At 43.3% G+C, this 18,351-nt stretch overlaps 1 protein-coding gene across 1 annotated transcript in view; it reads right to left on the reverse strand.

Annotated features, from left to right (window-relative positions):
* Positions 1-18,351, reverse strand: part of MYBPC3 (myosin binding protein C3) — a 107,793-nt gene that overhangs the window by 65,907 nt on the left and 23,535 nt on the right. Inside the window, exons 6-10 of the mRNA XM_063318209.1 lie at positions 11,184-11,301; positions 9,579-9,627; positions 8,696-8,740; positions 5,794-5,850; positions 5,201-5,203 (exon numbers count right to left, since the gene is read on the reverse strand). Of these exons, the coding sequence (XP_063174279.1) occupies positions 5,201-5,203; positions 5,794-5,850; positions 8,696-8,740; positions 9,579-9,627; positions 11,184-11,301 (272 nt within the window). The remainder of the gene's footprint in view (positions 1-5,200; positions 5,204-5,793; positions 5,851-8,695; positions 8,741-9,578; positions 9,628-11,183; positions 11,302-18,351) is intronic.

An 18,351-nucleotide genomic window follows, 5' to 3' on the forward strand; every position in this document is an offset into this window, starting at 1 on the left:
TGCTACCATAAGTATTTAAACTGAAACCCTTATTTCCGGTGCTAGAGAAGTCACATTAAAAACAAAATCGTTTTAAAATGAGTAAACTAAGGTTGTAATATTAAGCCCCAGAAATGTCCTTTTGAATCCAGCGGGATTTGCTTCTAAGTGCCAAGCTGGAATGGTGCCATTTCAGCAAGTACCATTTTTTCCTGAAAGATCAGATTTTTTTTTTTGGCCCAAGTAATTTGCCTTTGAAATAGAGTATGATGGAGAGAATACTTCAGTTTTCTGAAAATATGGTAATGAAAGCTATAAGGAAAGCAAATGACTTGATAGAAGCTGCTGTGGCATGTAGTAGTTTTCCAGAGTCATGTAAACAAGGCAGATGCTACTGTACATCTCCCTGAGAACATGTAGTATGGTAACGAACTCAGTAGAATGTGAGGTGGGTGGAAGAGAGACAAACCATCCCATCCCATCCCATCCTATGTCACCCCCCTGAGGGCTTTACTCCTGTGTGTGTGAACTGGCTGGAAATGAAGCCAGCTTAAGAAATCCTTTCCAATTTTCAGCTCCTTCCTATATTTTGGTTATGGTGATGGTCTGTTATTCTGTACAGACCACATTTACCATGATGGATTCCCCTGCTTCTTTATCTGCCTTGTTTCACCCCCCCCCCTCTAAATGCTGGGAAAGCAAACATCAATTGCTTTTCTTTCATGGGTTGAGAACACAGTTTCCACTGATAGACCTTCTGTAGGAGCACACCTCCCCCCCTCCCCATTTCATCTACTTATACTCGATACTTTCTTGTCTAGTCCATTCCCTATAGGAGGAAGAGAGAGAGAGAGAAGGAACAAATCCTGGTAAATTTCAAGAGGAGAGGGGGAGGGTTTTCATTACTGCCTGTGATCAGTGTCCTGTACTTGAACTGGGAAAAGGTGGTCATCATTTCAGTCCTGAATGAGTTAGAGAATGAACTATCCACTAGGCTCCATCTGTGTCATGAGTACTGATGGTGAGCATGCATGCATAGTTTAGAGACTTTGAGCTGTCATTCAAAGAAACCCAGAACAGACCTGCCTTGAGTTTTGGGGTTTATCTGTCTGGGTTTTCCCACGCTTCTTCAGTTTGGTAGGATTTTCTGTCTACTATAGCAATAATAAAACACTAGGGACTTTCTCCTCGTCTCAGCGTGCTCATTGCTTAGTCAGGACAATCTGGCTGAGAATCAGCAAGTAGGGAAGAAGAACAAGAGAGAGAAAAATCATAGCTATCTTCTGAACTAGCTTGTGATGGAATATGTCTATGAAGGGGGAAATGATGTGATGGACTACAGTAACGCAGCTGGCCCTCAGGAAGGAGGGAGCACATTCCAAGGGGCGGGGGGGGGGGGAGAGGGAAGACAAGAGACAACACAGCCCGGAAGTGGACTGTGGGAAGACAGAGGTTCAGAGTAGCCACAGAGCCTCCCAGATTATTTCCCTTTAGGTTAGAGTTGAGTAGGTTTAGTCTGGCAAGATTCTGTCTATACAGTGCGAGCAAATAAAGAACTGAAGTTTGGCTGGATTGATTCCTCGTCGTTCTTGGCCTAGGCCTGACACAACTGGATACCCTGATTAGATAGCAATTTACTTTAAGATGCTGTCCAATTATACAGTTGAACAGAAAAGTGCAAAGATTGTAATTGTAAAAAAGCAGAGGTAATGTTGGAACATAATTACCACCATATGGGATCCTGAAATATGAAACACCTCCTTGGAAGACTTGTTCAGTGTCAAAACAAAGTGTGGATGTTCACAATTTATAAAGGATTAGATAATTGTTGTTTGGAGTAGAACAGGTAAGTTGTTTAAATGAAAGCAAGAAGAATGTTTGCCTTTTATATATTCAAAGGGCAACTAATAGCAGAAATGAACAAATTGATCAGTGATACAAATATTGATTTTGTTATCATACAGGGGGAATGACATCAAAACTGCAGATGTTAGATGTAGAAATGAACAAGATCTTTAAGGCCTTTTGAAATCTCAGTAATCAGAATGGGTCTTGATAGTAGATCAAACTCTAATCCAATCCTGATAGAAAAAAAAAAGCAAGGTCCTATCAGGAAGAATTTCTGGATGATAAGAGCTGTTAAAACCTGGAGCAATCTGCCTGCAAGAGCAGCATAGACTGTCCCCTCCACTGGAGGTTTTCAAATGGGGGCTGGAGGGCTACCTGCTGGGGAAAATTCCATGGATGCATTGAGGAGAGGCTTAAATTAGATTATATATAAATTCAGACTTTCTATTGTGTTATATCTAGTATATCAATACTTTGTCAGTGAATTAAGGTAATGCAGGATCAGTTAAATCTGGGAGTAGTAATACAAGGATTTAAAAATCCTCTGCTTTCAATTCCTTGGACAGAACTGAGGATTATTTTTTCAGTCTGATGAGAATGGTGAAGAAAATAAAAAAGGGGAAGATGGGGAAAAGGATGACAGTGAACAAGCTGATGAAAAGAAAAAAGGGAAGGATGATAGCAGAGTGTAAGGGCTGGCAGAAAGATGAACAGCATTTATATTACTGGTGTATATTGATTGCTTGTTCATTACATGCACTCGATCTTGATCTTGATCTCAATCTCGAAAGAGCAGAGTGGACATTAAAGCCCTCTTAGGGCGTTAAAGCCCACCAGGATCTCATCCTGTATCTCTCTCTCTCTCTCTCTCTCTCTCTCTCTCTCTCTCTCTCTCTCTGTCTATCCCTATCTCTATCATCTCTCTACACACAATCCTTTTTCTGTCTTTTTTTAAGAGAAAGGGTGGGAAGGGCTGTCATATTTTCAGATAATACAAAAGCTAATGCCAAAGCGCTTGGGGTGGAGAGGGGAATAGATCTACATAGGGATGGTTGCTATAGACCACTCCTCCCACACTTGGACTGTTTTAGATTCTTCGCCACCTGGATTCTTTATTTTTTGTTGTTTATTTGTTTAGTCGCTTCCAACTCTTCGTGACTTCATGGACCAGCCCACGCCAGAACTTCCTGTTGGTCGTCAACACCCCCAACTCCCCCAGGGATGAGTCCGTCACCTCTAGAATATCATCCATCCACCTTGCCCTTGGTCGGCCCCTCTTCCTTTTGCCTTTCACTCTCCCTAGCATCAGGATCTTCTCCAGGGTGTCCTGTCTTCTCATTATGTGGCCAAAGTATTTCAGTTTTGCCTTTAATATCATTCCCTCAAGTGAGCAGTCTGGCTTTATTTCCTGGAGTATGGACTGGTTTGATCTTCTTGCACTCTCAGAATTTTCCTCCAACACCACAGTTCCAAAGCATCGATCTTCCTTCTCTCAGCCTTCCTTATGGTTCCTTTATTTTTACCTTTATTTATATTATTTATTATTGTATTTTTTTTATACTGTGTATTTTATGGTTGCTGTTTTTAATTGATTGTTGTAAACCGCCCAGAGTCCCCTGACGGGAGGAGATGGGCAGGGACAAATCAGATAAATAAATAAATAAAATATGAGAGAGAGAGAGAAGGCAGGGAGCACCCAGTCCAGACTGGGACTAGTAGTAGGGGAAGAGAAGATTTATATGCTTTTTCTATTATACAGTACATGCTGTTCCCATTAGAACTAGAGTGGGCAACATTTAGCTCCCCCAAACCATTTTTGTGACTCTGGAACCTCCAACCATGCCAGTAAATTTCAGTGGTCCAAGTGTAGACAATTAGCACATCTTCTTGTTGCTATTTTGTAGAAACAGGAATTTTCTTTCCAGTACAAATAGCTATCCCTCATTCTGAATCAGAACTTCTATATGGAGCAGAGAGGACATTAAAGCCCTCTTAGGGCTTTAAAGCCCACCAGAATCACACACCGTATCTGCACCAACTAATGCAAATGTATGAATTACTGTATGTTGGCTCAGGATGCACATTCAAAGATTAAGGTTGCATACCAGTTTTTTTATATTGTTTATTTTAAAAGCTTAACAGTAGCTTGAGAAAGAAAGAGAGAGAGAGAGAGAAAAGCGCTTTCCTCTCAAACATTATGATATAGAACTTCTCAAATATTTGAAAAAATATTTTCTTAAAACTAAACTCAGAATAAGTTATGGTAGTATAAATCATGTTCACTGCAAAGAAAACCATCCTAATAGGATAAGAAGTATTACATCAGTGTAGAATTCCAAATTGCTGAATGATTTATTTAAAAAGGGTGTGGCAAACATCTGCCTAGATACCATGTTTTAGTCTTGAAAATCCTGGCTGCTAACTCAGAGTGTCTGGAAAACACTCCAATAATCTAGCAGAAATATTTAAGAGATCATTTCAGTTCAACTCTCCTAGAATAGGACCTCCTCCCAATCCTAGCATTTTTAGATTCAGTTCTGGTTCCAAATTGCCTACTCTAACATTCCAATGAAAACATACATATTAACATTAATATAGACTACGTTTACTGAAAATATTCTCTTTAATTATTTTCCTATAATTAAAAAATAGTTTAGTTGGTACTGAAGTGAAATTTATTCCTTGATTCCTTACTTCTTAATTAGGTATAGTTGAAAATTATGATGGATTATCACCACAGCAAAATAATGATCTCATTTGAAGGAAAATCTTTGTTTTAAATAAAACCAAGTATCAGTTTCTGGCCTATTTGTAAATACTGTTACCTCACATTAACGTAGTCGATCTCAGGCCCAAACAATATATCACTGGAGCAACATAAGACACTAATAGAGGGCAGAAGCAGGTATGTTATTTTAAAAGATGCTGTAAAGCAATTTACTGCAGAGAGATTATTTTAGTTTAAGAGCTTTTGCAAGACAGGATCCATGGATGGTTTATAAGCTACTTAGTAGAAAAGCTGGTCCACCTCAGTTATTTTAAGAGGGCAGAGAAATGGTCCTTAGGCATGATTACATTGATTGAGAAGGTGCTGTGTTGATGCTCAAATAGAACTGAAATTGTTCAAAGTTCCAAGTAACCAAGTTTGGAAATTATATTACAAAACTGCTCTAAAGCAGTTAGAATATTAAAAAAGCAAATTAATGAAAGTAGCTGCTTCATCATCCATATGAGCTATATTTTGAAATAATATCTGAGGTGGTAAACTTACGATGCTCCAAGTGTTGAAAAAAATGGATGCTTAGGTATACTACAAATCATACGTATTTCATAAGTTCCATGCAGTTTAAAAAGAATTAAAATAGAATCTTACTCTCTGTTCCAGAATTCCAAGCAAGATTTCCAAGTGGAGATGCAAATCAAAGCAAAGTGCAAAAGGAAGGGGAAAAAAGGAGAAAAGGATGAAAAACCAGGGACAGAAAAGTAAGTTGTTAATACAAAAAACAAAAAACAACAACCCACATTCCTGGAAATAGGAAAAAATTAGGAGAAAATTAATTTTTTACCTCAGCCTATCAAGTGGTCTTAAGTTAACTAATATTTTCCTTTCTCAGCCTTCTGTTTATATTCTAGATTATAGTACTATGCTGCTTAGTACTGCTTAGTACCACTTACACTGAATTGGCCATTTTGGGGAATGTTCTCCCTGCATCTACTTTTTGACAAATTATGTTGCTCAATCAGATGGAACAACCATAGGTATCAGTTCCCATGCTATTATAGTCATCCAGTTTTTATTAGAAATAATAGAAGTTTGTCCCAGCTGACAGCCTTAAGATATCCAGCACCATCTCCTGCGGAAAATGGATGTGAGAATGTTGCCAAAGGATTTGACACAGTTCATTGGTACTGTTCATGTTTTATCCCATTGTTGTCAAGTGAGTTGGCTGCACAATGACCACTCACCTCTTTTTCAGCAAGGTAGTGAAATCCAACTCTCTGCCTTCATCTTGACCATCCACACTGCATAACAGAGCAAAAAGTGTTTTGATAATGAATACTAGAGAAACAAAGAAAGAAAAATTAGCTTCCCTAAAAATGTAGGTGATTCAACTACCTCCTGTATGAAGGCCAATGATATTTCGCATACAGTTTAAGAAGTTTTTAGATTGTTTAAAGCCTGATCCCATTTCCTTCTTCCAGGGTACTATACTGCTGATGATGCTTGAATCTATAGCATAATGTTTTGGGTCTCATGGGAGAAGAACAGGACTCACTTTTTTAAAATACCAGGTGAATATTTTGCTTAGTCTTTCATGCAATGGTCTACAACCACAGCATGCTTCCCCAACCAAGTTATTTCTGTTGACAGGCAGTGCTGGAAGAACGAAAGGAACAAAAACAGGTCTGATTCAACATAAACTTCAGGAACAACACAACTTAGTTTATTTTGCCCTTTTCTCCTCCCAAGAGTTTATCGAGGAAATCTTATTAAACACCAAAGGCCATTGCATCTGCTAAAGTATCATACAAACTTATTTCATTTTCTGCAAATATTATCCTGAATATAAACACAGTAAATGGGAAAACATGCTTCCTGTTGGTGTCATCATTACCAGATTATGCCTCACAAAACAAGAAATGGATATGGGCAACCATTTTCAGAAAGTAACATAAACCTTTTTTTAAAAAAATCATTTTTGAGTTATTTTCTCGACCCCTGAAATTTGGCAAGGGTGCAATTCTGTGTATTTAAAATGTTAATCATAAACCAAATGTCATTTTATACTAAACTTTGCAAATATTTATAAATATTAAAAACCAATATTTTACAGAATTTTCATGGACAAAAGCCTAGTTATCTAAGCTTCCTTAGCATCAGTAGGAGCTATTTCAGATAATTGTTTCTAAACTGAAGAGCAAAATTAAGAAAAAAAATGTTATTCATATCTTAGAGTTTAATAATTACATTTTTACTGAACCACAGGTGGATTAACATAAAATCTTTCCTTTTCATTAAAATCAAAACAATATTGAAAATTTATTTTGATTAAATCTGATTGTATTTATTCCTTTATTCTGTTATTGCAAGAGTGGATGAGCATTAACGCCACAGGTTAAATGAACTGGAATAAAGACAGTAAATTAGCAGTTTATCAAAGAACCTCCAAAACTAGCTGAAACAGATTTAGTATATGGCCTCTTCCTCATGGCTGCATTAATGTGCATTTACCCCATCCTTAAGCTGGCAGAGAAGTAGGTTGGCTTAAATTGCACTGCCCTCATTGTGAGCCTTCATCTAACTCAGCAACAAGGCAAAGTACTGTCCTTACACTTATAATGCTGGGCAGGTTAAGAGAGAGATTGGTGGATTCTCCTTACTTGATTTGGCCTCTTACTATATGTCACCAGCTGACAGGGAAAATCCTTGAAATGGGCCAGGACTGGGAGTGGGAAGAGGCAGATTTTGACAGATGGCTAGATGGGTTTAGCTATCTGCAAACCTTAGTTTGATTTGCACAAATGTTTTGCATAAATGTAAACGGAGTCCAACTGTCAGATGATCAGCTGATAATTGGCTCCTTTTAGACACAGGTTCAGCACTATTCTGGTATAGTGTTAAACCCAGGTTTAAAAGTAGCCTGAAAAACAGCTGCAGTTGGGGTTCAAATGGGAAGCAGCTCTCCTTTTCACATCACCCACACACACTTGTCAGCTGCTTTACCAGGAAGCCCTAAGCCATACTGTGGAGCAGCTGTAGCACCTGATTCATTGGCTGAATTGGGTTTGCCCAGTAAAGCAGGAGCATTATGGCACCATCCCAAACCACCCCATAGATCAAACACTACAGCTGCACTGTGTGATCAGAGACCTGTTGGATCACCAACTCCACTTCTTTCTCTTGCCACCCTGCCCAGCCTTGGGATCAGCTATCAGTCTTGGTGCAATGGCAAAAGACATGGGATGAGAGTTACCTGCCAGGTGTTCAATCCTACAGAGGCAGAAGAAATGGGGAAAGAAGGCTGTTTGGGACAGGGGCATTGCCCAGTTTGAAAAAAAAAAAGTCTTTCCCATTGCTAATAGCAGAATAGCCATAGAAAACCATGTACTGAGACCAGAGTGGAATGTGGTGTGCCCACAACTGCCTAAAACTGCCAGTGGACACAACCTGTGACCATTGTCAGTAAGGTATTATAGGCTGTTCATATGGCAAGATGTATCAGAGAGAAAGTAAACACCACTAACACTGGAATAGCTAAAGACAAACAAATCCTGCTGTCTATCATTTAGGAATGGTTAATGTGGCATCTTCATGCTGAAGTTAGCCAAAAGTAAGAATAAGCATTATGTCAGTTCCCAAACCTAACAAAACTCCCAATGTATGCATTCTCCATTAGTATAGCAGCCACTGGGGACAGGGTGAGCAGAGTACGTGCTTATATAGGGTCATAAAAATATTAAGCTACTTTGGAAGGAAAACTGGATTGCTATTATGCATCTCAAACTGCAGACAAGCTTCATATGGGAGTGCTGGCAAATATTTGATTAATAAAACCAATCAGTATTTAAGGGATATAGAAGTGAATAATGAGAAACATCAATGCACTTTTAAAAATTATTATTTTTCTAGAATATTTGCCAGGAACTTTCTTATCCCACAGAGGAATCTGTCTTTCAAGAATGCCTCACACAGAAATAATTTGATGTTTGCCACATTTATTTATTTATTTAAATTTATATCACCACCCATCTCCCCCAAACAGGGGACTCTGGGTGATTTTGTAATTAAGTTTTGTTTAAATGACAAACTTTTGAGTGACAGTTCACAATGGCAATCAAGGGTGAATACTGGGATAAAACCAGCTACCTGGATAAGGCTGCTGCTGTCCGCTTCCCTCCTCCTGCCATGCTCCTGAATTAGAGTTATAAAAAGAATTTAAACAGACACACCTGCTTTCAACTGAAATGTATCTTTACCTAGATTTCTAACTTTCTCTTCTTTTAAAAAAAGTATGTCAATCAAGTTCTATGTTATCTGATAGTCAGGGACTATGTTATCATTTAATCGCTATAGAAAATTTGGGGTGATTTGTTGTTGTTGTCATCTCCTGCTGTTTACAGATGCTTCTGAAAATCAGGATAGTTCCAATAAACAGGGAAATGATTTTCCCAAGTTTTCCATTTCTTCTGTAGCTCTACCATGATAGGAAGCATTTATCAGAAGTATTAATTCCAATGTTTAACTCTAAAATCATGTTTTCTAAGTGTCAACAATTGACATGCTCAAGTCACAATTGCTACCTGAAGAAGATTTTGCTATTCTAGACCATACCCATAAGCTTGGCTGTTAAATTAGGATGTGCAGTGTACACACATGCATAAATGTGGCTTGTGCTAGAGTCCCTTGGCTAGATGTCTCAATTACAGGAACTGGACCTAATTGCATGGTCCCTTGTACTGTGTTATGAACTCGCAGCATGTTCCCAAATTGGCTTAAGCTATGAGTGCACAGTGCCAGTGACATTCTGTTGGCATTACACGTCAGTTTTCTAGAAATGTTGTAAGTGGTTATCATATATATTATTATTTCTATGTGGTGCCACCTACATTTGACAACTGTTGGATCAGGATCTCCAAAACAGAGTGACCTCAAGGAATTAGTCTATTTAATGTAGGGAAATATTTATAGCAACCATTTTGTTTTGTTCCTGCATTAGCAAATTTGTATAAACACTTGTGATAACACTCACGTCCGTCGAAACGCTGATCGGATGTCCAGGTCAGCTGTGGCAGGTGCCTCTGTTATTATACAGATAATGGTAATAACAGTAAGACAATATTCAAAAGCAACTTTTTTCCAAAATTTACCTCTGATTTTTTTGTTTGTTTGTTCTTTGTACAGCTTCACTGTTTTCATCCAGAGGTTGAAATTTCAAGCAGTAAGGAAAATCCTAGCCCTGGTTAGTACTTGGATAGGAGACTACCCACAAATTCCAAGGTTGTAGGCTAGACTTAGAGCTGAACACGTATTGCATAAGAAGGCAATAGCAAACCACTTCCATATTATTGCCAACTGCCAAAAACTATATAGATGCATCATGTGGTCACCAGAAGTCATGCTCAATTGGAAGGAGATTTTACGTTTAAGGGAAAGACAGAGAACTTAGATTTGAAACAATCTAAGAGTTTATTTTGCTTTATGTAAATACAATGAGTGTGATATCCTTATAGGAGCACCAAGATTGACCATGCTGATAGAGATGAGGAGAGTTGGGAGATGTTGGAATTGAAGTCCAACTGAGCTGAAGGGCACTGAGTGGGAAAAAAAACTGTACTAAGCTGCTTCTCCATGAAACTTTTTAAGGCAATATTATATCATATGTGCTTCTAATCAAAGTCAAGTGTAACGGTTGAGATATCTTTCTAATTCCTTAGCTAGCTGAGTAGTTTCTAAAAATATGCAGGTTTCTACATTTGAGTGGAGCCACAGAAACGAGCAAGTTATTGTTTCAAATCTTTTGTGGTAAGAGGCTTCTTCCCTTCTACACAGTTCCTCTTTTGGGGCTGGGCCTTTGAGAAAACAGAATCCATGGTCTTACATTCTCCTTACTTTTGCTGACTAAACAATCTAACACTGTTAGAGATGCAAAATTAAAATCTCAATTCAATCTGCTTGCGATCACACCAATTGTAGTGTTTTCAAAATTTAAAACAAATAAATGAGATGTGATCTGTTTTGTAGATAGGATTACAAATTAATTGCAGAAATAAGATTGTATCAGACATATTAGGAGTAGGACAACTAATATTCACATACCAAACTGAAACTTCAACTGAAATATATTGCTTCACGTCCACTGTCTCTAAAACTTCTGAGATGAAACTCATTTGATCTATGACTTCTGGACGGATAAGCTGGTTAAAACTACCACTTTATAGCTACTGATCTGGGAGTAAGTTCCAATAAACTCAGAGGAGCTTAATTTGAGATAGGCAGGCACAGAATTGCAAAGGTCTGTGCTTGTACATTATCCAATTGTCTTTGCATTTTACAAATGTCCCAACATAGATCCTGGTTCAAAATACTCACATTTGAAAAATGTACATTAAAAAAAAAAAGATTCATGAGCATATATTTCTAAATGCAAGGAATTTTGTCTTTTCCCTGTTGCCCCTTCTCCAAAATCCTATTTTGCTCAGACTTTATCAAGCCTTTTCTGAGCACATATTTTAATTTGATATGAGTTTTATCACAGTGCATACCTTACACAATAAACATTATTCAGCATGAAATAGTAATAATTATGCTAGCAAAATATGAACATCTTGATAATAATGAAAACATAACGCCTTACCATGGACAACCAGGGTAAAGTTACAGCTATCAAATTTGTCTTTTGTAGCTACCTCACATCGATATCCCCCCGCATAAGTTGGTTTTGCATCGATAATGTTCATTTCAAAGACATAAACCTTGAAAAGAATGGAAGAAATAATTTGGCCTTTTAGGAGATAGTCACATAAATCTGAATGTTATTAGCTAAGAGTTCCTCTTCTATCTGCACTGCCCAATAATCACCTTGTTCTCTATAATATACATATGGAATCACTACTTTTCAGTGAATCCCCAGGAATCAAACTCAACTTGAGGGATTCTTTATTTTTTACCTTCTCCTAATGGAAAACTTCTTGTTTCTTTTTTCCCTCAATTTTCCTTCTACGAAATATTTTGTTATAAGAACTTATGAGTATCTTCTTTTTTTAAAAGAATTTTATTGAATTTAAATCAAAGATAAAAACTACAAAAAAGCAAAAAACTACAAAAAGGAAAAAGGAAAAAAAGGAAAACTAAAAAGGTGAGAAACACAAGAAAAAAGAATTTTTGACTATTACATAGAAAGGTGACTTCTGACTTTCAACAGGAAGAATATACAGCAATTTTCATAATTAATTCCTTACTCTATATCAAACAAAGATCACATTATTTCTATAAATCCTTCCATTAACACATATATAAATCACTAATGAAATTGTTTCTTTTTTATTATTATACCTTATGAATACCTTATAAGTCTTATAGAACTTATGAGTATCTGTCAGGCTCTGCCTGCGATCCAGTAAAGACACAGACACTAGTGTAGGCTTAGGTTCTGGCTTTATTGAAGAACAGAGTGCATGCTTTTAAAAAGCTGAGAGTGAGGGAAGCGCGCCGGAACAGGATTTAAATAGCCCACGCCAGTCAGCGCTCCACCCCACCTTATTCCAGGTGCGTCCCACGAGTCCCACCGGTTTCGTCCCTGTCAGGTGAGAGGTCGTTCAGCCCCCTGTGCCCCGGGTGTCGCCTCGATCGCCTTCCTGAACGGTAATGATTCATTGCCGGGCAATCAGGCTCTTAATCCTTTGACAGCTTGGGCGCGCCTCTCTTGTTGTTAGTCAATTGCTTGTTGGCAACTTTGTATCGCTGTCTTCCACGCCGCCGGTCTCGGTTGTTACTTAGTTTCCTGCACCTGTTGCTTTCTTTTGTGTTTCATAGTTGCCTTTGCCTTAATCCGCCAGGGACCCATTTCCCTGTATTGTCATGCGAGCCGTTGCGATGTCACAAGCATCGCAACGGTGATCATGACATACTGCCCCCCTTTAGGAAATCGCCGAGGGTTTGGAGGGATAGGCGGTATGGAAGGTGCGGATCAGGTCGGGAGCCTGGATGTCATGGGCAGCAACCAACTCAGGGTGTGGGAAGTGTTTCCATTTGACTAGGTACTGGAGGGAGCCCCGCAGCTTGCGGGAGTCTAGTACCTCCTTGACCTTGAAGTGTTGCTGTCCGTCTATCATCACTGGTGGGGGGAGCGTGCGTGCCACCGGGAGGGGTCGCTTGCCGGCTTAAGTAAGCTGCAGTGGAACACCGGGTGCATCCGCTTTAAATTATGGGGCAGGTCCAAGCGCACCGTGACTGGGTTCACGATTTGTGTCACCTGGAATGGCCCAATAAATTTGGGGGCCAGTTTCTTAGACGGTTGCGGTGATTTGATGGATCTGGTGGATAGGTAGACCAGGCCCCCTACCCGAAACGTTGGTTGTTGGCGCCGGTGATTGTCCGCTTGCAGTTTGTATGCGGTTTGTGCCTCTTTAAGTGCGTCCTTGATCACCGGCCAGGAATCTGTGAGTTTCGCACCCCAATCACAGGCAGCCACTGCTGGGGACAGGGGCTGGGGTAGCTCAGGGATGGGGACGAACTCCCGACCCAACACCACCCCAAAGGGGGTTTGTCCCATGCTTTGATGTATCGCGTTGTTGTATGCGACCTCTGCAAACGGGAATAGGTCCACCCAGTTGTCCTGGTGGTAGTTTATATAGGAGCGGAGGAATTGCTCCAGTGTGGCATTAAGGATCTCTGTAGATCCGTCTGTCTGGGGATGCCAGGAGGTTGACAGGGCTTGCTGGGTGCCTATCAGTTTCAAAAAAGCCCGCCAAAACCTCGAGGTAAATTGTGTGCCCCTATTGGTCACCAAGTGGAAGGGGCAGCCGTGGAGGCAGTACACGTGTACCAGGAAAAGTTTTGCCAGCTGTTGTGCCGATGGGATCGAGGCGCAGGGGATGAAATGGGCTTGTTTTGAGAAGTAGTCTTTGACTACCCAAATGACTGTTTTCTTTTGGCTAGGTGGTAAGTCCACAATGAAATCCATTGAGATTTCATCCCAAGGGCAGGAGGGTTCAGCCACGGGTTGCAGCAGCCCCTGGGGTTTACCAGCCAGTCGCTTGGCCATCGCACACACCGGGCAGGACGCCACATACATTTTGACATCCTTCCTCATCGAGGGCCACCAAAACTGTCGCCGAGTTAGGTATAGGGTTTTCAGGAACCTGAAGTGGCCAGCCTGTTTGCTGTCATGCGATCTGCTAAGGATCGTCGATCTTTGTGAGTCAGGGACATATAACCTTCCCTCTGCCCATGCGAGGTCCTGTTCCATAGTTACTTTGTTAGGTTTGGTGAGGAGCCAGGGGTCAGATTTTATTGCTCCTATAAAATCTGCCCGTAGCCCACCTGGCATCTGTGGTTGCCTGCACCTTGGGGTGGGTTGCGCCGGAGTCGCTTGCAAGGGGGGGGCAGGCTGTCCCCGAGCGTGTCCCCGGGTGACAGCTGCCAGACCCAGCTGGAAGTCAGAGAGCACAGTCCCGACGATGTCGGAGATAGGCTCCGCATCCTGGGGTAGTCGGGAGAGTGCGTCTGCCAGGAAATTCTTTTTTCCTGGAATGAACTTCAGCTGGAATTTGAACCGGCTGAAGAACTGAGCCCAGCGTATCTGTTTGGGACTGAGGCGCCGGGGCGTACGGAGCGCCTCGAGATTGCGGTGGTCTGTCCAGACCTCAAACGGGCAAGTCGCCCCTTCCAAAAGGTGACGCCAAGCCTCCAGTGCTGCTTTAACTGCAAAGGCTTCCTTTTCCCACACGTGCCAGAGCCTCTCTGTCTCTGAAAATTTCCTAGAGAGATAGGCACATGGCTTCAGGATTCCAGCGGAATTCTTTTGCAGTAGGATGGCCCCAATTGAGAAGTCAGAGGCGTCCGCCTGCACCACAAAAGGCCGTTCGGGGTCTGGGTGGGACAGGATTGGCTCCGCTGTGAACAGCGCTTTTAGCCTGTCAAAAGCGGTTTGACAGTCAGAAGTCCAATTAAGCACGGCCCCTGGGTTTTTGACCTTGCGCGTCTCCCCAACAGCTTTGGTCTTTAGTAAATCGGTTAAGGGCAGGGCAATTTCCGCGAACCCCCTCGCGAAGGACCTATAGAAGTTTGCGAACCCAAGGAAGCTTTGAAGCTGGCGCCTGGTGCGTGGGCGTTCCCAGCTCAAAACTGCCTGAACCTTTGCGGGGTCCATCTCTATGCCCTTGTCAGAGATTCTGTACCCTAAGTAGTCCAAGCGCACCTTGTGGAATTCGCACTTGGACAGCTTAGCATAGAGTTTGGCTTTCCGGAGCTTAGTGAGAACTTGTCTCACTAATCTCTCATGTTCCCTCTGAGTCCTTGTGTAGATTAGGACATCACCTAGGTAAACTAGTACGCCCTTGAACAGATGTTCATGCAGCACCTCGTTGATGAGTTGCATGAAGACCCCTGGGGCCCCCGCAAGACCGAAAGGCAGTACCTTGTACTGGAAGGAGCCCAAGGGACAGTTGAATGCCGTTTTCCACTCGTCTCCCTCCCTGATGTGAATTCGGTAGTACACTTCGCGGAGGTCAAGTTTGGAAAACACCCTTCCCTTTGACAAGTGTGCCAGCATGTCTTTTACGAGGGGAAGGGGGTATTTGTTTGATAGGGAGGTGAAATTTAATCCGCGGTAATCTGTGCATAGTCTTAGGGTGCTGTCCTTCTTTTCTCGGAATAGGACGGGTGCTCCAACCGGTGAGTTTGCCGGTTCGATGAAGCCCCTGGAGAGGTTTTTGTCCAAAAATTCTCGCAGCGCTGCCAATTCCCTCTGGGTCATGGGGTAGATTTTGGGCTTGGGTAATGGGATGTCTGGGAGCAGTTCGATTGCACAGTCCGTCTTGCAATGGGGGGGTAATTGGTCCACCTCCTCTTCCCCGAAGACGTCTGCGAAGTCCAAGTATTGCTCCGGCAGTCCTTCTGGGGGTGGGTGGGCGTGGGTTTGGTCAACAATCTCTGCCCTCCCCACAGTCAGAGCGGAGGATTTCTCCTTTGTTGGTGCTTGGTAGACCCCGTCCTCGAACGTTATAGAGCAGGTCTTCCAATTTATGCAGGGGTTGTGGCGTCCTAGCCAGGGGATCCCCAGCACCACTATGGGCTTCCCCACCGGGGTTACCACAAAGTCTATGGACTCCCTGTGGGTGCCCATTTTCAGGGTGACCTTTCTTGTACCCTGGGTGGCCAGTCCCCCCCTCCCCCCGCTGTAGAGCCATCGAGTTGTTGGAACACCAGCAGTTTAGGGAGGGGGGAGCAGGGCAGTTTTAGTGTGGTGACAATGTCTGGATGGATTTGGTTTCTGGAGCACCCAGAGTCCACCAGAGCTTCGACCGTGATGGCTCTAGAGCCGTAAGTCAGTTCGATTTTCCCTGCCAGGATGGAGCAATCTTCACTCACCCTGGGGTTGTCGTGCCCCTCCTTTACCACCTGCCCGGCGGTGCTGCTTAGGGCAGGTGGGAGGCATTTCCCGCTGGCTGCTCCTGGGTGTCAACCACATCCCCTGAGAGGTAGGCGTCCGCTTCCTCGTCCGAGGTCGCTAGCGCTCCTGTCAGCCGTCTGGGAGGGTTGGGCGGCTTGTGCGGAGCCTTCTGTGTTGGTCTGGGTGGGCGATCCGTCATCCAGTCCTTGAAGTATTCAGCTGCCCAGTGGCCCGTCTTCCCACACCTGGCACCTTGCCCGCGGGCAAACCGCCGTTGTCACTCTGCGTCCCAGGTTGGGCCCGACTGTGGGACTGGTCCTCTCCCGCTGGGAGGGGTTCTGTCATTTGTGGTTGCTAGCATGAAGGTGCGCTGGGCGTGCTCAGCCTTTCTGGCCAGACAAATCCACCCGTGTAGGGAGTCTGGGTCATCCCTATAGAGTGCCCATTGTAGCACCTCGCGGTTGAGGCCATCCTTGAACATATCGATCGAGGTGGCCTCGGACCATTCCGGGATTTTACCCACTAGGACATTGGACTCGAGAGCGTAGTCTGCCACCGCTTTTTCCCCTTGGCGAAGTCCTTTAAGGGTACTCTTGGCCCTTTCCTTTGCCAGGGGGTCTTTGAAGTATTGTTTGAGCATGGCTAGGAAGTTGTGAAAAGTGGCCAGGGCTGGGGCTCCGGACTCTGACATCTGGACGTACCAGTCCGCAGCCCTGACTTTGAGTTTTGTGGCCACTGCCGAGATTTTGGATGCTTCCGTCTCGAAGCAATGTCCATACTGGGCCATGTAGTTCCTGGCATTCATCAGGAAGAATGACAGGTTCGTGGGGTCTCCGTCAAATTTCATGGGGAAGTCCTTGGTGAATCCCCCAACTTGCGAGACCCTCACCTGTGGGTGGTTAGGGATGACCCCCACTGGGCTGGGACCACAAAGCCCTGCAAAAGAGTCCCGTTCTTGGCCCCTTCCTCTTGTGGTTGTCGATGGGGTGGGTAGGGTGCCCCGATCCCCTCTTGCCCCCTGTGCAGCAGCAGTCTTTGTGAGCTCACTCACTACCGATGCCATGGACTGGAGCATGTGTTCCAGGGCTCGTACCTTGGCTTCCAGGGCTCTGACCCTGTCTGGTGTGACAGGGTCATCTGTCCTCGGTGCTGCCGGTTGCTGCCCAATCGGCAGTCCTGCGACTCCTTGCTCGGGCGTTTGGGGGTAGTGGAGTCTCCAGGTGGTGTAGGATGTCCCCGTCCGGGGTCCTGCTCCGCCGTCCCACGTGAAGAGTTGTTGGCCCCTGACTTCATCTTCTGTCGGGGCTCTCCATTCCAGGCTGGAGCTCCAGGTTTGGAACTGGGGTGCGGTGTGGGCAGGGAGGAAGCCCGTGTCCCATCTTGGGTGCGCCGACTCTAGCAGCTGTCAGGTCATCTCCCCCTCTTGCGTTGTGTCCTTCGCGCCTCCAGTGTGAAGCGCCGACTCCATGGCCGTCCCTGGTTCCGTCATCGCCAGTGTTTTCTCCTGCAGAAAAAAAATTTCCCGGTGGAGACTGGCGAGGTTCATTTTTGAGACTCTCAGCTTTATGTCAGGCTCTGCCTGTGATCCAGTAAAGACACAGACGCTAGCATAGGCTTAGGTTCTGGCTTTATTGAAGAACAGAGTGCATGCCTTTAAAAAGCTGAGAGTGAGGGGAGCGCGCTGGAATGGAATTTAAATAGCCTGCGCCGGTCAGTGCTCCACCCCACCTTATTCCAGGTGCGTCTCACGAGTCCCACCGGTTTCGTCCCTGTCAGGTGAGAGGTCGTTCAGCCCCCTGTGCCCCGGGTGTCGCCTCGATCGCCTTCCTGAACGGTAATGATTCATTGCCGGGCGATCAGGCTCTTAATCCTTTGACAGCTCGGGCGCACCACTCTTGTTGTTAGTCAATTGCTTGTTGGCAACTTTGTATCGCTGTCTTCCACGCCACCGGTCTTGGTTGTTACTTAGTTTCCTGCACCTGTTGCTTTCTTTTGTGTTTCATAGTTGCCTTTGCCTTAATCCGCCAGGGACCCATTTCCCTGTATTGTCATGTGAGCCGTTGCGATGTCACAAGCATCGCAACGGTGATCATGACAGTATCTTCTTCACTTACTTAGGAACCCCAGTGAGATTCTCAATATCTGCAAATTTATCTTGGCATATATAATATATTCATTCTTTATTCTATTATACTCTCTGAATCCTACTATATTCTATATATACCCATCTCTTATTAGCTAACCAGAAAAGGCACATTCTCCTCTCTATTTCTAGTTGGAATAGAAAGAGATGAAATATACGAAGCCTTTGGACAGGTTTAGTACATTTAAAACTGAAAAAGAAAAAAAAAGTCCCTGGAAAGACTCAGGTTTTTTTTTAAAAAAAAGGGTTAATCCCCAAAAGATTATC

The sequence above is a fragment of the Candoia aspera genome, chromosome 1 (assembly GCF_035149785.1).
Source record: "Candoia aspera isolate rCanAsp1 chromosome 1, rCanAsp1.hap2, whole genome shotgun sequence".
Lineage (NCBI taxonomy): Eukaryota > Metazoa > Chordata > Lepidosauria > Squamata > Boidae > Candoia > Candoia aspera.